This window comes from Notothenia rossii, assembly GCF_949606895.1.
Source record: "Notothenia rossii genome assembly, chromosome: 3".
NCBI lineage: Eukaryota > Metazoa > Chordata > Actinopteri > Perciformes > Nototheniidae > Notothenia > Notothenia rossii.
The window spans coordinates 32,669,215-32,691,806 of NC_136901.1; the positions used below are offsets into that span (position 1 = coordinate 32,669,215).

At 42.4% G+C, this 22,592-nt stretch overlaps 2 protein-coding genes across 5 annotated transcripts in view; one reads left to right on the plus strand and one right to left on the minus strand.

Annotated features, from left to right (window-relative positions):
• The window catches only part of arhgef15b (Rho guanine nucleotide exchange factor 15b), a 27,149-nt gene extending 11,364 nt beyond the window's left edge, over positions 1-15,785 (plus strand). For all 4 annotated transcript variants that reach the window (XM_079671363.1, XM_079671362.1, XM_079671364.1 and 1 more), the window contains 15 exons: positions 1,327-1,845; positions 4,798-5,796; positions 5,879-5,924; positions 6,549-6,616; positions 7,146-7,468; positions 7,834-7,994; positions 9,619-9,771; positions 9,856-9,985; positions 10,802-10,876; positions 11,169-11,261; positions 11,350-11,504; positions 12,664-12,834; positions 12,917-13,002; positions 14,219-14,323; positions 14,821-15,785. In XM_079671363.1, the coding sequence (XP_079527489.1) occupies positions 1,425-1,845; positions 4,798-5,796; positions 5,879-5,924; positions 6,549-6,616; positions 7,146-7,468; positions 7,834-7,994; positions 9,619-9,771; positions 9,856-9,985; positions 10,802-10,876; positions 11,169-11,261; positions 11,350-11,504; positions 12,664-12,834; positions 12,917-13,002; positions 14,219-14,323; positions 14,821-14,990 (3,156 nt within the window). In that variant the 5' untranslated portion in view covers positions 1,327-1,424 and the 3' untranslated portion in view covers positions 14,991-15,785. The remainder of the gene's footprint in view (positions 1-1,326; positions 1,846-4,797; positions 5,797-5,878; positions 5,925-6,548; positions 6,617-7,145; positions 7,469-7,833; positions 7,995-9,618; positions 9,772-9,855; positions 9,986-10,801; positions 10,877-11,168; positions 11,262-11,349; positions 11,505-12,663; positions 12,835-12,916; positions 13,003-14,218; positions 14,324-14,820) is intronic.
• Positions 15,732-21,672, minus strand: LOC307033112 (uncharacterized protein). The gene is made up of 5 exons (XM_079671398.1): positions 19,471-21,672; positions 18,905-18,984; positions 18,708-18,819; positions 17,541-17,626; positions 15,732-16,582 (listed from the first exon to the last, which is right to left on the minus strand). Exons 2-5 carry the CDS (start codon positions 18,929-18,931, stop codon positions 16,070-16,072), a joined length of 738 nt encoding a protein of 245 aa, XP_079527524.1. The 5' UTR covers positions 18,932-18,984; positions 19,471-21,672; the 3' UTR covers positions 15,732-16,069.
• Positions 21,673-22,592: the final 920 nt, after the last annotated feature.

Below are 22,592 nucleotides of genomic sequence, written 5' to 3' on the forward strand. Positions count from 1 at the left end.
AACATGATGTGTTTGAGTTAATTTGCCTACATAATATCGCAAGTCCTAAAAAAAAATTAAAATAATAATAATTAAGATAAAACATATATCGTGCGGCCCTATTGTGGATTTACTGCCGTCTCGAGTGTCATGTGTGTACATATTTAATGACCTTCCGATATGGGTTTTCTTGCATAACATTGAAAACACAGAACACACTTAGGGTAGCTTTTCTTATGAAAACATGGACTTCTATGTCAAGAGCAATGAAGGCTTTTCAACCTGTTTAGGGCAGCAGTGGACAGGGTGGAGTGCTCGTAAAATAAGATTTTTATTGAAACAGTGGTTAACTATTAATTGAATTACAACAGTGTGTCATCCATCGAAGTAATGCCGTTCAAAATGTTGTCTCGCTACCCAGGTATTACATATGAATGATCAGCAAACCAGAGGACAATTGGCTTTTAGATTAGCTGCTTCAATGTGTCTTTCATACGCTGAGTGAATAATATTACATTTGCAAATAATTTCCAAAGGATGACGGCTCTGAAATCGAAACCTCTTTGATCGGCTTCCCTTCTCTTATACAGTGACGCATTCCAGCCATTAAGCACTAAATGAATAAAGAGAGTCACGCTTTTCTGCTTTGATTCGTTAATAAATAACAATTTAAGATGTTTGGCAACTTTACAATGGAAACATCAATTATCTCTAACTGGATTTCACTCCACTGCGTCACCTTGTAAACACCTTGTAAACACCTTGTTTGTGAGAATGTGAAGGGATTGGACTCCTTACAGTGCAACGTTCATTTTCCCCTGAGGCCTTACAGTGGAAGAATAGAGCTCAAAGTCTAATTGAAGGATTACACTACAATATAAACACTGAAATATGTAGTGTTTATTGCGTTGTGTAAATGTTTATTTCAACTTCAGAAAATAATTAGATATGGCCTTTTTTAAGTAATCACAGGCCTAAAAAGATAATAACGACTAACTTAGAAGTTGAATGCGCTCACATGTAATCACTACATCCCCAGTTTAAAACATGTCTGTTTCTCTGCATTCCCTGTTGGCTGTATTCTTAATCATTATTCCCGCCAACAACAATACATTTCAAAAAACTACTTTGAAGCACCCTCTGTTTATATTTGAGTTGTATTAGTTTGTTATAGTGAATTTTTTACTTGATTATTTAAATGTCACATGGTTTATTCTATAGATACTCTATATCTATATATTTTTCCTGTTTGCCATTATAACCTGCTGTTCCTATAACCAAATTATCTATCTATCTATATCTACAGTAGAAAAGCTTGTTTTAACTTCCTTTTTCTTTACTCTTCAGGTGGTGATGTCATGCTCACATTGACCTTTGCCGTGAAAGCCTGACCTCTGATTGGTCAGCGCTGGGAGTTCAAACACCGTGAGAGAAGACTAGCTACCATGTCTGTTCAGGACACATCCCGGCGGGCCACGTCGCCACCACCCCTCAAATCTGAGGCCAAACCGCGACCGCACATCCCTCCGAAACCCTCCCCACAATGCACCTCCCCTCGTCTGGGGGAGAGAGGCAGCATCGTGAGGCTTTCAGGAGGGAAGGTGAAGAGGATCGTGAGCAAGTTTAGTCAAAATGACTCGACTGAAGCAGAGGAACAACCCACCAATGGTGCTGCAGAACCAAAGGCCGTTAAGCGCTTCAAGAGGCCGCCTACGGTGAAGCCCAAACCGAACCGAGCCAGTCTGCAGCTTCAGCTCGGGGGGGAGAAGGCCCCCCCGCTGCCTATGAAGAGGAGCCGCACCATCAAGAGGCAGAACGAGATTGAGGGGGAGGCGGACAGCATCGGGGTGGAAGGAGGTCGATCAGGTAGGGTCGGCTGACGGCATTATTCTCTCTGCCCATTTCTTTATATTTATTTTGGACTTTTGTAATGTTTCACTAGTTGTTCATGATTGTCACCCAAACAAGAAGTACAAAGTGAAGTTTCAGTGTGAACAATACAATTGATCAAATACCCACAGATTAAAGCAAGGGCGGTATTAAAAAAGAAAACCGTTGTCACTCCTCCAGCTCGATATCAGGAAGGCGTGTCACGTGATTTCTAGAAAATGAAATGTGTCAGACTATTACCTTTGGCTGCCGTTCAGACCTGGCAGCATTTAAAGATACTCATAGCAGCTTTCATCTGCAGGAGAAAGATCAGAAGACACTGGAAACAGCGTTTTACTCACTCAGTGTAGTCAGAGATCAAAGGTCAATCTCATTGATAAAACCGAAAGAATAAAACATTGTTGGGGAAGCAGAAGGCGTAGAGATAGGCAGAGACTTTTGCAAGTGTGTGCTTTATTACTTTTAAAGTTAAATAAGCTCTTAAACAGACAGGTGTGGTGCCACTGGCAATACTGAACCAACGGCCCTAAACAGGTTCTGATAGGTGTGTGTGTGTGTGTGTGTGTGTGTGTGTGTGTGTGTGTGTGTGTGTGTGTGTGTGTGTGTGTGTGTGTGTGTGTGTGTGTGTGTGTGTGTGTGTGTGTGTGTGTGTGTGTGTGTGTGTGTGTGTGTGTGTGTGTGTGTGTGTTAATGTGAAAGCAGAAAGTGACGGTTACTGTGCTTACTTAGACTAATAGAAGAAACCATGGCGTTTCTTTCATCATAAGTGATCTCCTTATCCTCTAGTCGTAAAGTCAAGGACTTTCCATCTCAGTCAATCTGTAGCTCCTTTACACCAGACATGTTTTGCTGTGTCATGATGTCCACCTTTGGCCTGACTCAACACTATTAGAAAATACATTCATTGTATTGTCTTTTCCTGATTTATAGGAAATAGTGTATGTGTGACCCACCCCCAGTTACTCACACTGTGCTTTCACTTCCTCCTATTGGTTCCCCATCAGCTAGAGGAGGTCTCTGCGCAGGTTCTGTGGAGATATGTCATCTTACCACCAGTATCAATATTAGCTTCAAAATCCAATTATCTTTCTACTGGAGGTTAGGACTGAAAATAACAATTATATTATCTGTTCATTATTCTCAAATTAGAGCCCATGCACAGTTAGATCTTCAAATTGCATTAGTTTGATTTCCCTAAAGTCCATAAAACCCCAAAATATGAAATGCAGTATATAAAGAAAAAGCCGAAAACCCTCATATTTTAGAAGCTGTGTCCAGATAATGTTTCCCCTGAAAAATAACTTTCATGATGAATCCAGTGTAAAGTGATTGCTCTATGTTTGGAAGCCCTAGTTGTGATATCTCAGAAATGATCGAGATGGAATGAAAGTTAATGCAGCTTTTCAATCGGTAACTACAAAAGTTTCATGTTGTTTCTTAAAATAATGCAACGCGTGTCTGAAAACACAAATACTCTGCATCATCAGATATCATAATTCGTCTGTGTTGGCCTAACTGTACTCGTGACTCTCCCTCCTCCATTCCCTCTCTCGTTCCTCCACTTCTTCCATTTCCTTTCGTCCGTACTGGATTTTTTACACATGCAACCTTCCAAAAATCTTCATGAATATTTTAGGAGAGCACTCTCAGAAATGCTGTATTTCTCTAGTGCTGAACTGCTGACTTGACGGTTCAGGGCGTGCAATGTGAAAGTGGAAAACAGCTGTTAATGAGAGAGAGCCTTCCTATCTGAGGAGACGCATGAAGGGAAGGAGGGGACAGGAAACAGGAAGCTCCTTCACACCCATTGGCTTCAGAGCCAGCTTCAGAGCCACACAGCTTTACACAAGGGAACTGCTTTGGGTTAGAATGGGGCATACTGTACACAAACACAGTAGCAGGAAATGGGCTGCAGAAAAAAGGAGCAACAAATAGAATCTTATAAGAATAATTTAAATGCTTTTGTAACATTTAAAATATTCAAAGAAATGATCACAAGAAATGTAAAAAAACTAAAAATAATATGACATATAAGATATGTGTAATATATCAGAATTGATATTGGAAAAGCTGTTTTTAAGGAATAGCATTGAACAGAAATATGCAAAAATAAAGAAGAATGTGGAATGCAGGGGTCCCAATATCTGTCAGCCTGAGTCCTATGATAATAATAATAATAATAATAATACCTTTTATTTGTATAACTTTAAAAACAATGTAATCTCAAGGTTCTTCACAATTTGATGAGGAAGAAAGTGATCTAAGAAACATATTTAATCAAAACAATTTAAAATAAAAATACATACAAAACTAGGGAGTTGAGTTTAAAAAAAAAAATAGGTTAAAAATAATAATAAGCAGAATCAGTAAAATGCGGAACAGGTGGGTCTCTAGGCTTGGAACAGATATTAACAGGGTTCTTACGGTCATTAAAAACCTGGAAAAGTCATGGAAATTCAAAATGTAAATTCCAGGCCCTGGAAAAGTTATGGAAAAGAATATTTTTCCAAAAGTTTAGGAAAAGTAATGGAAATGTAACTAAAGTTGCATCAAATATAATTTATGTTTTATCTAATCGCCGAAATAGTAATAATATAATGATAATACATACTGTATAGTAATGAAACGTAAAATGGCATTTAACTGTCGAGGTGTTTTGCTTATTTTCCTGTTCCATGTTAAAATAACCCATTTTCAGTGGCAACGCTGAGAAAGAGTAATTGTTTTGGTCATGGAAAATTAGGTAAAGGTCATGGAGAAGTCATTGAGAAGTCATTGAAAGTCATTGAAAGTCATTGGTGAAAAAGTGCATGAACCCTGTATTAAGCGTCTCCTAATGGTATAAACACATCTATAATCTTCCTGTAGTGACATTACACAGAGCTCAGTAACAGAAGCTCTAACTATGTGTTGCTTCTTCTGATGCAGCTCCTGATGGAAAAGAGGTGGAGTCTCAGATGGTGGGAGGGGGTGAGGTGGAGGCGGAGCTTAGTCCTCACACCCCTCTGAGTCCCAGCTGTGAGCCGGGCTGCAGCTGTGTGTGTCACCGGCAGTGGCCAGGCATGAAACTCATATGGGTGCCCGCGGACGAGGAGGAGGAAGAGGAGGAGGGGGGAGACGATGAAGAGACTGATGTGGAAGAGCAGCAGCAGCAGCAGGAGGAGGAGGAGGAGGATGATGACTACTGGGAGGAGGATGAAGAGGTGGAGAGGCTGGGGGAAGGGGAGAGCGAGGCGGGGGACGAGGTGGAAAGGATGTCGGTGATCGATGAGGGCGAGGTGTCCAAGCAGGACAAGGCGAAGTTCCACCAGTGTTTGGACGTTTTAATCTCCGATGGCAACAGGAGGCGCTCGGACCCCGGCCCTCACTGTGTTCTCAGTTCGCTAGCCGCCATCCGCTCCGAGTCCCCCCCTGTCCCCCCAAAACGCTCCCAGTCCCCACAGGTCCAGCCCACCCAGAACGAGGAGGAGAATATTTACGAGGCCACCCTTCCCATGGTCGACCGCGCCCCTAAAAAGACTGCGTGCAAGGAGCTGGATATTCCTCTTATCAAAGTGCGCAAACCAGCCCGCCGGAACAAGCTGCCCTACAGCTCCTCAGACCCCACGTCCGACTTTCAGACGGACACTGAACCCCTCTCCAGCCCGGACGAGGAGCCCCCTGCCATCCCCCCCAGGATGCCTGTCCACCCCGATGGTCGCAGCCTCACGCCCGTACACAGAGCAGGGATCCCCCTCCCACAGCCCACCCTGGAGGAGTGGCGCAACCTGCGGCCCGCGTCCCCCTGCGGCTCTGTCTCCAGCGGCCTGAGCCCCCAGAGAGCCCTCACTCCTCCACTCAGCCCTTGCAGACCCCCGCCTCCGCCACCAAAGACAGACCCCAGGAGGCTCAGCAGTGCCTCCATGCAGTCCCTCACACAGAGAAGAGGTTAGCACCGAGCTAACCTGATTATAGAGAGGAGCTATGAATGGTACCACACGTTGATGACCGTAACACTTTGTCTTTTCAGAGGACGAGCAGAACGGGGGGAATGAAGGCGAGGCAGCAGAAGAACCGTGAGTTAGCACCCTCGCATTCCAACTCACTTCCATTCTTTTTAGGATGATGATATTTCATATTGTTCTACATTTCAAAAATCCCAACAAAAGCCCTCTGAGTTTAGAGCTTATACAGATACATAGTATTTAGAGACGCAGTAACTACCATCATATTTAGAATAACAGAATCAGACTCCAGATTCCTAGTTTATCGAAGTATGCATGGGTGAAATATATCAGTAAGTCCTGCTGCATCCAGTTGCATTTTCTATTACACAAGCCAGAATGCTGCTCTGGCTTTTCTCACCCATAATCCTTTGCGCGGCAGGTATATAATCCAGAGGATCAAAGTTCAAGTTAGGTCGAAGTATATTGTCTCAATTGCATGTATACTGCGAAACAGCACATACCTTTTAAGCTCAGCTCAGGTATGTGCTACAAAACAAAGTATGTGACTTGCTATGCAGCCATTGTTGGGTTTGGGCTATTTATGGGTTTGTATCAATAAGACATTCTTCTCCTCTAAGTCAACGTTGGTGTGTGTGTGTGTGTGATGACCAATAACTGTGTCAGTCACTCTTTTGTTGAACGTTTCCATATCTCCCTTGTTAATCCTATTTTCTTCATTCCACACTCTTTCAGGCGTCCAATCAGGAGCGGGTCCCTCAGGAGTGAGACCTCGTTCAGCTGGGAGTCCCGCCTGCAGGATGGTAGGCTGACAATCTGTTATACACAAAACAAAGATGAGTCACGCTCATTCCTGTGAGAGGATACAATGTCAGTATGTTGCTATGCCAACCACCGACACTGCTTTGTAACGACTGAGCACTTTGAGAGAAAGGCTGAAAACTATTATATCTAACTCTGCAATGTAACTTTGAATTAGATTGAAATACCTGTCTTCCTCTATATTAGCTTGTTGTTTATAACTAATATTCTCTTGGCTTTTTAATGACAGTTCTTTGTATGTGTTTAATGTAATGTTATCAGAAACAGGTTTATTACCAGGTAGGTTGACACGTACGAGGAATTTGACTTGACGTCGTGGTGCGTGCATAAAAGCAAAACTAAAATTAGAAACCCAGATAGAGAACTAGAAAAATATAAAAAAATATAACAGTATTTACATAGAAACAGAATGCAAATGATGTTGTTTCGTTCACACTGAAAGCCTTTTAACTGGCTTTTTGGTTGAAATGAGCATTATAAATAATTGTATTTAACATCTCCTTGCCTCAGAGCCTCTGTACCAGACGTACCGAGCCACTGTCATCACCAAGGAGATCCGACGGCAGACAGTTTGTCGCAACATTAGCAAAACCAGTGTGGACTACGCCATGGACTGGACGGCCCGTCGCCCAGGGGCCAGTACAGGGACCGGGACCAGCACTGGGTCGGGGACCAGCACCGGTTCAGGGTCCAGCACTGGGTCAGGGTCCGGAACCCCCCGGAGCAGCACTCTGCCCACGCCGGGTCAGAGCACCCTGTGGCAGGACCTCCCAGCTGTTCGGGAGGCGGGGGTGCTGGAGCAGCTGACCTCGGAGCAGTGCAAGTACCAGGAGGTGAGGGAGTGATGTGAGGGGGGGGGAGGCTGGCTAATGGCTAAAGGAGAGGAATGGAACATGCAGGATCAAGTTTGAAATCACATCTCAAAGTGATGTTTTTCTGCCCTGCTCATCACTCACTGCTGTAAGCAACTATTGATTATATTTCATGAAAGCTTTTAGAGTCAACTTTCCAACATCAGGCAGGACTCTAAATCATGATGGTGTCACAACCACCAACACATCAAGCCTTATAAAGAACGCCCCAATGTTCTCATAGAGTGGATTCTTGTCACCCACAGTCTGTTTGTCCATGTAATACGTCACACTCCTGAGCATCATTTGAAGACGTGTGTGTGTGTGTGTGTCTCTCCCCCTGGCAGAGTATGTTCGAGGTGTTGACCTCCGAGGCCTCTTACCTCCGATCCCTGCGAGTTCTGACCGAACATTTCCTGGACAGCCGGGAGCTGGAGGAGACGATGATCATCAGAGAGAAGAAGACCCTCTTCTCCAACATCCTGAGGATCCGGGAGGTCAGCGAGAGGTGAGCTATGGCAAAAGGAAGCATGGAGGGAGAGAAGGGAAGGAGAGAGAGAAGGGAAAAGGGAAGGAGGAAGGAGGTTTACGAGTTGAACTTCAACCGGGTCATTTTGTGATACCAAAAGATAGGAAGGATACAATGCAATGAGTCATCAAAAGGATTTCTGCAGCGGTTCACTCTGCCAGAGTGTCCTCAAAAATGTGATATATATTTATATATAATACATGTATTCTTTATCATGAACAACTGCGTATGTTCAGATGTGGACCATATGGAATCAATTGCTTAAATGTATTAAAGCTGTAAAGTTGAGCCCAAATGAAAGTGGTATTTTCACGACTTAAATGGTCAGTTAGACCCTCCAGAAAAACGCGATTCTGCGATCGTAGAATTTACCGCATAATCAGCAAAATGGCGCAGATTTTTAAAAGGCCGCATATTTCTCAAAAGGCCGCATAATCCCCGCATTTTTCCACACAAAGTTGAGAGAAAAAAAAGTTAAATCGTCTTGACGTGACGTCATCAGCTCGCGCATCACAGAATGTAAACAACACTGTATAGAGTGAACGTGTGGAGCTCACACGATAGAGAAAACACCAAGATGAAAAAATCTAATCCATCTCATTTACCGACGAACATTTCTACTAAAGACCGGGCAAAAAGTGGGGGGAAACTATTCTGCACCCCGTGCAACTGTGTGTTGGAGCATAAGAGAAAGTCGACGGTGACGACCCACTTTGATTCATTCAAACATTTGAAAATGCTTTCTGCTGCGGACAAGAAAGCCAAACAACTCATGTTCAGCGAGGCATCATCCTCCAAAACCCTTTTCAGGGCTACAAGAAACGAGGTGAGTAGCCTACAAGATTGAAGCTGGTCAGATAACGAACGAGTAAATGAAAACAGAATGAGGCGGAGAAGTGTGTGTGTGTGTGTGTGTGTGTGGGGGGGGGGGGGGGGGGGTTGTGTGTGTGTGTGTGTGTGTGTGTGTGTGGGGGGGGGGTTGTGTGTGTGTGTGTGTGTGTGTGTGTGTGTGTGTGTGTGTGTGTGTGTGTGTGTGTGTGTGTGTGTGTGTGTGTGAGATTAAAATAGCCCAATTGCTTTAAACACACACACACCTATCAGAACCTGTTTAGGGCCGTTGGTTCAGTATTGCCACCTGTCTGTTATTTAACAATAAATAAACATTGAATGTGTTTAATTAAATAGTAAAGGGGTTAAACGTTAGTGGCAGGTTGTGTGTGAGAGAGAATAAATAAGACAGCTCAATATTTAAAAAAATTGTTATTATTTTTCCCCGCATATTTAGCATATTTCGCAACTTTCCGCATATTTCGCAACTTCCCGCAATTTCACCGCATAAAATAACATAAAAACCCTGCATGTTTAATCGCATAATCAAGGAATTTTGCCCGCGTTTTTCTGGAGGGTCTAGTCAGTGTTTGTGTTAATTACTATGAAGCAGGTCTGAAGTATTGAAGTAAAAAAGTGTCCTTGGCAAATGTTCCCCATGGTACTGTAGGAGTTCCCTTGCCTCACAAAAAGGTAGCAGCTATGAATAGGGCATGGTCTTTGTTGCTAATGGTATAAGAAATGTTTAGTAAAGCCTTTTCTGTCTGACTCGCAGGTTCTTGAAGGACCTGGAGGACCGAATCTTCCACGACGTGGTCTTCTCTGACATCTGTGACATCATCCACTACCACGCCCAGCACAACTTCCCAGCTTACATCGACTACGTCCGCAACCAGATCTACCAGGACAAGACCTACACCTCGCTCCTGTAAGGAATAGAAAGCATGATGCTCCCATCGCACAAACAAAATGCCTGTCTGCTCCGTGTGCATTAAGGCCTTTCTGTATGCAGGAAGAACAACATGCAGTTTGCCACGGTCATCACTCGTCTGCAGGAGTCTCCTAAATGCCAGCGGCTGCCCTTCATGTCTTTCTTGCTGCTTCCCTTTCAGCGAATTACACGCATCAAGATGCTCATTGAGGTGAGCTGCGGCATCACAGCAACACTAGTTACATTTTGCCATTCTTTTCTTTTACTGTAAGCGAGTACAGAAGTTTGATGAATCCAGCAACAAGGGGATTAGCTTAATTTAGCATTTAGATAAAAATAACGCTAGCCTAGCCCTGCTTCTTGCTGCTGTCTAAAGCATGCCCGTAACTCTCTGTGAAATCACAACTTGACTTTAAAAAGCATTTGAACATGTCACGGTAGTGTTTTTGTACTTTATTTGTAATTATTTTGATCATTCTTAAGTTCATAGTTTATCTTTGTAGTTGGTGTTTGTCTTTGTAGTCTATTCAAATCTCTGTGGAGTCGTTGAATGTTAATTTGCTGTCACTTTGAGTATCATTCTGGTGGGTCTCTTTAAGCAACATAATTGTAGGTGAATGCACATTCGGTAACCCATCCATACCATTCTTTATTCTTAGCTAACATAATTGTATAAATGTAGAGCAGGTATCCTAAATCAGGTCAGTGTCACAGTTTAGTGATTGGCACAGGAATGCAGTTCGCCTTTGCAGACGCTACATTCTTTCCACTGGTGTCTGAGCAGCAGTACATGCTGTGTGACTGACCCGGCTACAAGCCATCAAAAGGCAAAAGTCATCACGGTGCGTTGCTCGCTGGAATGTCCTCATTCCAGCGTAACCTTCCCCGCTCACACTTGTCACTGCCTCTTGACCTATGAGCAAACCCACACCTCGTCTCAACCTATTGACCTTGTTTGCATATAGATGGAACAAATGTGTCGTGTTTGTCCGCTGCAGAAGTAGAAAGTTGTTGTTTGTGGTTGCAGAACATCCTGAAGAGAACAAAGGAGAGGACAGCAGAGGAGCAGACGGCCTCCAAGGCTTTGGCCTCAGTCTCCAAGGTAAACGCCCCTCACCCTCACCCCTCTGTCTGCATTCAAATCCATATCATTCGCATGCCGCCGGATATCTGACATCACCCATTGTCTGATTTCCTTTTGAGTGAGCTCTGCGTGTCAGCGAGGGCAAAGGCGGTGTGAGACAAACAGGGAGACATTAGTCAAAGCAAGGAACCTGATACTCCCAAGGAGAGCTAGTTTGAAATAACAGCTGATGGAGGAAATGTGTGGAAAGAAGTCTACCCAGCTTATTCTTCTCATCTTTGTCCCCCCTCTCTCTCATCTCCAACCGCAGATCATTGTCGAGTGTAACACGCAGGTGGGACAGATGAGGCAGATGGAGGAGTTGATCCATATCCATCAGACGCTTGAGTTCGACAAGCTCAAGGTGAACTTGTGTGTGCAATGTTTAGTAGTAAGTGCTTAGTTGATTAGAAAAGTCCCAGAACGAGGCTATATTTGTGTGTTTTCTTCAGGCCGTCCCAATCATCTCCCAGACACGGCACTTAGAGAAGAAGGGAGAGCTGCAGGAAATGTCCAAAGGAGCGACTCTCTTCCACATGAGGCCAAAGTTCACCCCCATCTACCTCTTCCTCTTCAACGACCTGCTCATTATCGCTGCCAAGAAAGGGTGAGGAAAGGAGTGATGATGACAGAGCCTGTGGGCTAGATCTTTGAATTGCAATGTTTTTGTCTCCGTCTATCAGTTGGTCGCGTAAGTTGAGTTAATTTGTGCTTGATTGACAGCTTTTACAGACCGCAATGTGCAGGGCGAATGAATCCTAATCACTTCTTCCTCTAGCGCCAACCTACCTGCGACACAAATAACAAAGCAAAGAGACTCAGATTTATTTTTTTAATGCAAAGGACAAGCCAAACTAAAATTGTACACATAAGATACATGCCGATGTTCCCGTTAGCTCATGTTAGCATTGAGTAAGCATAATTGTGTTAGCATTAATCTGAAAGAACAGCCTCACACAAATGAACACTGTGTATGGCATGTTCTTTTCTTATCATGACAAATTCAGTCTTTGGATATATGGAACTGCATGTTCTTAATATTTTGAAGTCATTTGCACACATGCAGATCAAATAAAACCATTGAAAGACATTTCATTAACACATATTTCAAGTGTAATTCTTTTCAAAGTGTGTCCTTACTAGATTTGAAGACTTTGGGCCCCAAATTCCTACAGAACTCTTTTTGACTTCACACTGACCTACATATGACAATGCGTGTCAACTAACAGCGCTAAGTCACTCTGCCGTGCCTAAGTGTGTACTTATGCTTGTAAGTTATTAAGCACAGCTGAGTCAACGTTACACCCAACGGCGAACCACTACACGCCTGGAGAAAAACGCTCCAGCAGCTTCTGTAAAACAATACCCCCCACTTGACTTTGTTGTTGTTCAGTAACTGAAGTTTCGTATTTGCCTCAGGAAAGATGCCGTTTCAAATGCATACACTTCATTTCATTCATCATTAACCTGGTGAGAACAAAAGCTTTTCGTAATGCTACTTTAAACATGGGGAGAATGTGACCACGGACCGCAAAAGCAATCCGGACTCTTTAACAGTGAGTCATTAGAAGTGAAATGACTGCAAACTTCCTCAAATGTGGCTGGAAATAGTGTTTGAAGAGACGTAAGAGGAAGACAGGATTACAGAGCTAACATGTTATTGTTGCCACAGACAGAACAAATGATGGCAATAGAAAATGCCCTAAATGCCTTCACCTCTGCAAATGTAGATTCATCCAAAAACTCACCTTTCTTTTCTTCCACAGTACGGAGCGTTTTGTGGTTCTCGACCACGCCCACCGCTCTCTGGTGCAGGTGCAGGCAGCAGACGAAGGTGGGGGGGGCAGCAGCGGCCCCCTGGAGCACTGCTTCAACCTAACCCTGCTGGAGAACCACCAGGGGCGCATGATGGAGCGGCTCCTCAAAGCCCCCTCGCAGTGAGTAGCTCTTTGGGACTCACCAACATGTGAACAGCCTCAATTACAGTCCTCTTAATCCAACGTTGTTTATTTATTCCAGGTCAGACATGCACAGGTGGATGGCGGCTTTCCCCAACCCCACCAACCCAGACAAAGATGAAGATGAAGTGATTTATGAGGACTGGGGTGAGGACCAGGCTTGGAATTTCGTCATTTTAGGGGCAAGGCCATTTGGCCTTTGGTGTCACACATTTTTTCAGGGCACAAAGGCCATTGCGGGAAACATTTGGATTTGGAGCTTACAAATAAATAACTTCACTTTTTGATAAGAAAAACACACGAATGACATGGAAAAATCACTTTTTTAATATCAATAATGTCATCATATAGGCCTATGCCTCCTTAGTATTACCGTATATAAAATAAAATACTCTTACTTTAAATAATTAGTGTTTGGTATGTTTTCCATCTACTACTTCTCCCATTCACAAATAAATTAAAAATCTAAAATTCTATTAATAGGTAACAAATATATTCCATTTCAGAGCAGAAGAAACAGCCTTCAAGGGTCAAACTCTGCACATACATCATTAAGGTGTGTGTGTGTGTGTGTGTGTGTGTGTGTGTGTGTGTGTGTGTGTGTGTGTGTGTGTGTGTGTGTGTGTGTGTACTCCTCCCAGCTCTGTTCAGAAACTGGAAAAAAGTGAAACATGTACAAACCCATAGACTGTCATGGCGAATACAGTCGCTGCTTTAATTCTGTGTTTAGGACGTTGTTGTGAGTGTGGACGGAGCAGCTACAGGTTAGTTTAGCCTGATTGATCCATTCAGAAAACACGCATTTTAAAAGGTTTTTTCGCCTGTCGTCTTGTCTGCAGACTTGTCAAAGCATTAATTCATGTTTTTTACTAACCGGTATCAGTATGTAGTTACTTCGGCATCATTTTGAAACGTGTATTACAATTAAATCACTGTAAAGGTTAATTTTGTCGTAGTTGGTTTCCACCACAGTATTTACATGGACATAAGCCCCGCCCCCTCTCCAGTGCGTCCTGTTTGAATGACAGGAGTAAACACAGCTGACAGCCGCGGTGAAACTCCAGCGGTTAGAGCGATGAGAATATTCGCATCGCGTCCGTTGGGAACGCAGCATAATGCAGTTCAGAAAACACTGTTCTGTCGCTTTTAAAGCAACTTCGAGATTTTAACAGTATCAGGGGCACACAGGCCATGGTGGCCGTAGGACGTACAATTATTTGTGGGGAATAACGGCCAGACCGAGGGGCTACGACGGCCATGGCCGTCGTGAAAAACCTACCCTGGTGAGGACACACACAAAGTGAATGTACAGTATGTGGTGGTGCGTTCCCCATACTCATTGTGATGTGTGTGTGTGTGTCAGATTGTCCCCAGGTGCAGTGTGTGGAGCAGTACGTCGCCCAGCAGGCAGACGAGCTCACCCTAGAGCCCACTGAGATCATCAACGTCATCCGGAAGACCAACGAGGGTAAGAACATGGATGGAAACCCAAACTAGGAGTTGTTCATTTGGTTTAGTATAAAAGAAAGAGTGAGATGGGCCGTCATAAAGCTCACTTGGTAGAACTGGGTTCAACTCCACCTCTCCAGTAAAGGTTCTTGTGACCCAAAGAATTATCAGAAAAGATTATATCGAACAGGATTGTAAACATTTCCTGTTTTACAGAACACAACCACGCACCTCAAACATATAAGTGATATGAAATCTGTGCTTGCGTCAAACTAACGTGTCCTCTTGGTCTATATTTGACCTTATTGTTTCAGATGTGGAAGCTACTGACTCGACCTTGTGTTGCTAACATGCCTCCTCCTGTTACTCTGCTTGTTTATACACCCTGATCCCCGTAACTCCTCAATCCTCTCACTTTAGCAGTTCATTGATATGTTTTGACTCTCTTGCATGACAGTCCAATCTTCCCCTTGTTTGTTCTACCCCCCACCCCACCCCTTTTCTCCTCTCTCGCAGGCCTGTATGAAGGCATCCGCCTGTCTGACGGTCAGAAGGGCTGGTTCCCCATCGGAAACGTCATCGAGATCACCAACGAGCATGTGAGGCGGCGGAACCTCCGCGAGCGCTACAGAGTGATGCAGGCCGCCAGCATGGTCTCTAGCAGCAAGGCCGGCACCATTCATTGAGATCAGACGTTTACAGGAAATCACTCTTTAAAAAAAGGACCAAGAACTCTTGATTCCAGAACCAGGAAATGAAAGATAAAAGGAGATCGTGACAGACCTTTAATCCTCGCCTTATTTATATGACTGGAGTGCGTGAGTGTGCGGCTGGGAGCTGTGAATGACTTGCATTACATAACAGCATCACAGCTGTAGAGTTGGCCTCCTGCGAGCATGTGGCTCTGCATCAGCTGCACATTTGAAATGCCAGTCTTTCTAGTCATTGCTCAACCAGATTGTACATATCAGACCTGAAGGCAAAAGGGTTGGGTTTTCCTGTAAACGCCCCTTGTGTCACATGCACACACAAGTTGAAACATCTCATTCCTGCCATGCACGACAACCTGTCATGTGTCACTTCTGTGGCCAGAATACAGGATATGACATGTTTTTATGGAACTACAATCTTGTAGAAGGCTCATAACTACCAGTGTTTTAAAGCAATTTATCTCAGAAAAAGATCAACTTTGGAATACATATTATCAGGAAGTGCCTTTTGAATAAACTCTAAATCCCTATCAGGGCACAATAGCTTTGTAAAGGCATGTGGACCGAGCTGTACTGCTAGTCATTGTGCTGTCCACTACCTTGTGTCAGTAACCGTTGTGGAACAATAGCCCCCCCTGCTGCGTGGGGTCAGTAAAGGCAGGGTATTATATGTTGATATGCTGTAAATGTATTATGTTGTAAATAATAAGTGCGGGATTCTCTCCTTCAAAAACAGTAACGCTTTTAATAAAACAAACATGTGTCTTTTAAGCTCAACGCTTCATCATTTTTACATTAGGAAAATATATGCAACTCAAATGTAGACTTTTTGAGATATTAACTCTCATCCAAGAAAAACAAGGAAGTATATTAATCAAGTTCAACCAGCGGTTTGCATAATGAGGTAGTAAAGCTAACACACAGGGACAAGAAGGTAACAACAATATATCAGAATACTCCTAAACTCCTGTGTCTCCTAGGCTCAGGAGGACATGCACAGCCTCTCCCTCAGAATCTAAGATGTCCTTTACATTAGTAAACTCTACAGAGGTGCCTTATCCTCTCCCTGGAAGTGTTACTGATGATTTGTTGTGGCCCTGGGTTATTCCCTCCTGCTCCACCAGTCTAGAGCAGCTCAAGAGTGTGTTGGCAGCATCAAGCTCTGTCTCTGACCAACAGCTTCCCTGCTGGAACTCAATGGTTTCCCCTGGATATTGCAGATCACTAAGGAAGGGATTGGAAAGTTCTTCAGCTGCAGTGAAGTCGATCGTTTCTGGATGACAGAACGAGTTGGGGTTGACACTGGTAAGGGTCTCATCCATCTGCGAAGGCTCTTCTTGGTAGTGCAGTGTCAGGAGGTTAGTGATGGCCTGGTCCTCCTCCTGGGTCAGCTGGAGCACAACCTGGCCTTTCTGCACTGTAGGCTGGAGGTTGTTGATTTCCAGAGTGAGGTGGCCCAGATTCCTGGTGGGGTGTGGTCCGAATTTGAATGGGTCTGGACAGGGAGGTGGAGCCGGGCAGGGGGACATAACTGGTGGGGGAGTGTTGAGCTTGAAGCACTCGAAAACCTGAAAGAAATACACGTTTAAAAGAGGTTTTAATAGAAAATAGAGCCTAACGGGTAAGATTACAGTTCAACCATGAGATGGCTTGAAGCTGAACAGAGGAAATAAGAACATGGATGTCTTCATGTTCATATAAGCATTTCAACATTTACTTTTAGAAGGTTACATTTCTGATTATGTCCATGTTGCATGTTTTACTGCCATCGTCCTTTCTTTTCTGCGATAGGGCCCAATTATTACGTGAACTTCGGTTTCTTTCAATAATACAATCATCGCAGATCTTTCATATTTGTACCTAAAATGAAAAACACTGATAACGTCTTTACAGTCAAAACAAACTGCCTCTTTCCATCCTGTCTCCTGGTCTTAGCTCCACCTAACAGGACTGAGCCTATTTTATTAAAAGTTATCGTCTGCCTGATCCCCTCCATAAGCTCTGCTCTCTACAACAAACAATACATACAAAACACAGAGGACAGGACCTCAACCAGTGTTCAATACATTCTCACAATCCAGGGTTATATTGATCAAAACGCTTGTTTTGCAGTTCAGTACGCCAATCCAGAGAGACCCTGTGCCAATTCAATATGCATGTACCAGAAATATCCCCACATATTCATTTAATAAATGTTCAGTATTATTCAAGTTGACTACTTTGAGGATGAACGGTTGAGGGCTCACTTTGCCTAATTGTTAATGGCCAGTTTTAATCTAATAAATCTGAAAAAAGTATTGAAAATGCATTGAACTCAACAGTCTTGACAAAGGCCCAATTTATATAGATAGATTCTAAAACATTGATACAACGACAAACATCCAATATGTCAACAAAAACAAATACTATATTTAAGACATTCAACTTAAGTCAGTGTTCATGTCTTCCAGGGACTTCATTCTACGGATATTGTGGATGTTCATGGCAATTAGTTTTTTAAGATATGGGTTTATGAAGTCCACTTACCTTCAAATCACTTACTACGTTGGGGATCCTTCCACAGGCCAGGGTGGGATCAGAGTAGAAACACTCTGCTGGGCCGAGGGGAAGGACTGGAAGAAGATGGAGTTGTCAGTTTTACAACATGATCTAGTAACAGAAACTCCTTTAACCAATCTAATCTAATAAAGGCTCATTATTATCATGTATTTATGATAAGGGCATGGAAACAAGAATACTACATTATTTATAGCATATTAAACATCTTATAAAAATATTGAGAGTATTACAAATGACTGATCATCATTTCTTACTTCTGCATGTTAAGGAACATTCATTTGCATGTCAGTCTGATTAGCAGTACAGTGCATGAGCAAAAGGTTAATTATTGCATATCTTGAAATGAAAAGCTTTAGTTTCATATTCCAGTTGTTCATCAAAACATTTTCAAATTAGATTATTTACACATTTTAATTTAACTTAATACTTAATTAAGAAATTGTAGTTGTTACATTACTAACCCAGCCTTCCACAAGTGGTGAGTAATCTCAAAACTTTATTTGTTATCAACTGTAACAGCAGCCACTTAAATCGGAGGTTTAATAAAGCTTTAAGGGGTGTCCAAACTTTTTTCACCGAGGGCCACATACAGAAAAATATACGAAGGTCTGGGCCGCTCACTAGAGGTGAAATTTATTGCCTCATAAGTTCAGTTATAAGTTAGCAAAATCAATCAAATGTAGGTAAATGATGCTTGTAAATGCCTTAAGACAAAAACAGCCTACATCACAGCTCTCCATAGGGTTTACTTTATTCTGTTGGCAGCCCATTCCTTACAACAAAAGCCTCAGATTGCTTATAATAAGGTGACATATGAAGGGTATATTTCAAGCTTGTTAGGTAAATAATTTATTGGGCCTTTTTTCTTAAAAACTAAGATTTGTAAGAAAATGTTTCCAACTTTTATTGACTGAATTTATTTGAAAAGTGGTCTTATTAACACATGAATAATACTGTGTAAATATTTGTACATATATATTTAAGAAGTACAATATAAGAAGAGCACAAGTTTCTTTGTTGGCCGTATTTCATTATACTTTTTTTATTTGGCGAGGGCCGATTCAAAATGGGCCGTAGTTTGGACACGGACACACCTGCTTTAAACTAATGTGGGTAACTTAAAAATCAGTTTACCTGTTAGGCTCGCACAGTCGGCGTGCTGTCCTGCAGTCAGGTACAGAGGCATGAAAGACGGGTGGGTCAGGGTCCTGTTGGAGACCGGAGGCAGGGTGGGCTGCCTGGGGCTCTATGAGGAGAAACATGGGGACATGCGTTTCAACTTTTTAGTAAACATTGTGCAGGCGAGCGAATAAATGTGATAGAAAACTCACCACAGAATAACTTTCATTGTAGTTCATGGTTGAGTTTTCATTTTTCAATGTTGTAATTCGAAGAGAGTCAAAGTGACGATCTATTTTGCGTCAAAAAGAAAAGAAGTCAAAAACAAACAAGCGTTGCTGTCATGTCTAAACTAGAAGCTATCTTGTGACAGCTAGCGCCCCCTGCTGTTTGGCTTCAGAGACCCCGTTTGTTTGATTGCTTAGCACGAGATCTTAGATTTGTTTTCTTGGACAGAATCTTGGATAATTTAAATGTTGCCAAAATGACAAACAAGTAATAGTATAGCATGTCGAAAAAATGCAAAAACAAACAAACATGGTATTTTATGTCCATATTCGCCGTACTATATTATGTTGTTATTTGCATATTTTTGCCATACTCTGTCGTTTTTTGGCATATTTTCGACATAACAATACTATGTTGCATTTTGTATATTTCCCACATACTATACTACTTCGTATTTTGGCTTATTTTCCTCATAGAGCTTACTATACTATTTCCCAGATTTTTTAACATAATGTACTTTGCCTGTTTTTCTCATTTCCTCATTCCATACCTTTTTCTTCATCTTCCTTTGTCTTCTGCTCTTCTCGTACTCGTCCAAAGAGCTGGCTCCATCCGAGTGGGTTTTCTGCTCTATCGTTATTTTCACTTATTCAACATACTAATAGTAATTCTTTCAATTTTTTTAACACACTATATATGTACTTTGCTTACATGTTATCTAAGTACAGTATACAATACCGTTATTTCTGATATTCTCAACGCCAATATTATGCTTTTTTTCTAACATATAACACTGTAGTTAGCTCAAATGTTTTAACATGCTATACTGTCAATCAGATATAACAACACTGAGTATCAAAACTGAAAGTTGACTTTGACTAGACGACCTATCATAATGTTCAAACATTTACAAGATCAATTACTACGTTCTCTAAATGTATTCACTCAGAGTACAAAGGTACAAATAATTTAAAGAAACAAAAGCAAGTAATCAGGATCTTTATACATTCCAAGATTGATTCACTTTTAAAGATACAAACCTGTGAATAAAGATTAATATAATGGATGGTGACTATATAGATTGCAAGTAACACAATGAGTTGGCAAAATACTGAAAATGACAGATTATGGGGAAATATCGGTTGTGAGACACTTTTCCTACATTTGACCTTATTGCTGATTAATTGACGACTAGTTGTCAGGATCTGGCTGGGCTCACAACCCAGTTCAGGTCAGATGGTTTGGTTCGTCTGTCTTTATGCATCTCCAGGCACATGGCCTAACTGCAGCCTCCCTGTGATAAACCTTTCTATTGAATAGACTTTTATTTCTTAAAATCAAATTATAGATTTTGACCATTTCACTTCTCCAATACGCAAAACCTGAGTGGTTTCAGGTGTTGAAAGCATCAAACAAGTTGTGTGGCATATCATTAAAAAACGGTTTCAATATTCATAAGCAACAACTCTGGCCTCAAAATATTCTTAAAGTACCAAGAGAAAAGACTGGCCCATTTCATTATGTTTCAGTTTGTATATGAAATGACTGGACGATGATTATTGATGCATTAATGTGTCTGGCACAGAGGTTAAATGTAGTGATGCATTTAATTACACAGTTAATGAACCTGTGGGAACATTTCATCTCAAGGCACCTCTGAAAAGGAGTACAGGCACCCTAATTGTAAGACTAATTTGTCTGTCCTAAAGCAGATGAAAAAGAGGCCTTATCAGGATCAACGAACAAATCAATTTTTGTCAGCTTGAATGACTTAAAAATTAAATATAAAATGATTGATTAAGAGTGATAAAACAGAGATTTGCAAACGTGATCACAGCTATCACAAACCAGAGCTCTCCTAACGCTTCTCTTCACTTCGCTTACAGTATAAACTCCTCTCCTCTTTTCTCCCTCCCTCTGGGCGGGGTCTGGTCTGGTAACTTGGAAGATGCAGTGACTAGGTGTTTCTCAATGTCGAGGACGCTTCCTTTGGTAGGACATGTCTTCCGAGTCACTTCCTTCAGAAGCGAGGCAAGAATCCTTCCTAGCCTTGGAAAACGAAGAATGGTGGAACAGGCTAACAGGCAGGTGTGCATCATATGAGAGGCCCCGCATTAAATGGAGCGTGATTTCCGCCAAAGATTTGGAAATTGGTCCGTGCGCAAAGCATTGTGGGGATTTTAAGACTGCGGAGGATACACATGTGCAGCCTCGAAATGTCTCGCTACGAAGGACGCCTGGACATCGGAACAGTCCTCCGGCGGGACTCGATGACGTATAGCATCCTTGAAATAGTGGCTCTGGAGCATCCTTCTTCGACATTGAGAAACACCCACTAGGTGTTTCTCAATGGTAGCACATGTGAAGTGACATGTGTTCCGAGTCACTTCCTTCAGAAGCTAGGCAAGAATCCTTCCTGGCATTCGGAAAGCGAAGAGTGAAACAGGCTAGCAAGTGTGCAGGTGTGCGTCATATGAGAGGCCTTACATTTTCCGCCACAGATTTGGGGAAATTGGTCGGTGCGCAAAGCATTGTGGGGATTTTAAGGATGCGAAGTCTACCCATGTGCAGCCTCGACATTTCCCCCAAACCAAGAACGCGGCCTCAGTGGAATTCCAAGTATGCTGGACATTGGAACGGTCCTGCTGCGCCACTTTATGACGTAGCATCCTTGAAATATTGGCTTGGAAGCCAATATCCTCGACATTGAGAAACACCCACTGTCTCAAGGTGCGCTCCATCCAGTCACCAAAGCTTCCTTCTCTGATGTTTTTGAGTATATCTGTGAATAAAACATTGAACAAATTCAAATGTGTCTCCTCATGGCAGTGGCTGAGGGGGTTAACATAAAAAGCAGTGCAAACTGGCCGTTCTGACTAACTGTATTTAAAGAAAAAAAAGGGAGTGTATATGACTTCTTCTATCAACAAACACATCAAAATGCGTCAGAAGACTAACCGAGTTATTGCTGAGCCCTACTGAGATCTGACTGAGTGCTACTCCACTAACAGTATACAAACTAGCTAACAGGAAAACTTGAGCAGCATTATTTTTCTTACCATTTCCCAGTGTGCTTCAATTTACATTCTGGGCATTTACAGTAATTGCAATGGAAGAGTAGGACTAGAATTGTTCCTGATATTAATTGTTGGACTAATGAGGAGCCTGGAGCCAGCTCTCATTGGAAAGGGAAATTATTCTTATCACCTTCCAAAAAGAAGCCAATGTTTATACTGAGGCTGCAGTGTACATTGGTTCAATAATGGGATGGCTCAGGAGTCGTATGGATCTGAGTGGAGAACTCGGCAGCGTTGTGACTCGGTGACATGCTGCAGTGACCTGGATCAGGTTATGAGCCGGCTGACACTCTGGGAGTCTAGGGGTTTAGTTTAATTTACTTTAGTTGATGAAACACGGTGAAACAAGACAGAAGATAAAAGGAGAACAAAAGGAAGTACAAAAAATAGAACATTTGAGCAGATGAGATTAAATCCCGAACGTAGAAACTCACTCCTAATAATTTTTAATTCCTGAAGGGCTCAGCTCGGGTTTATTGAGCATTTATCGAGTGATGAGACCTTTCTGCAATTACGGCATTGTCCAATCTAAGAGGGAACAAATTATTCCTAAAATATCTGAAGATCACATCTGACCTCGGTATGCGCTGCTTTG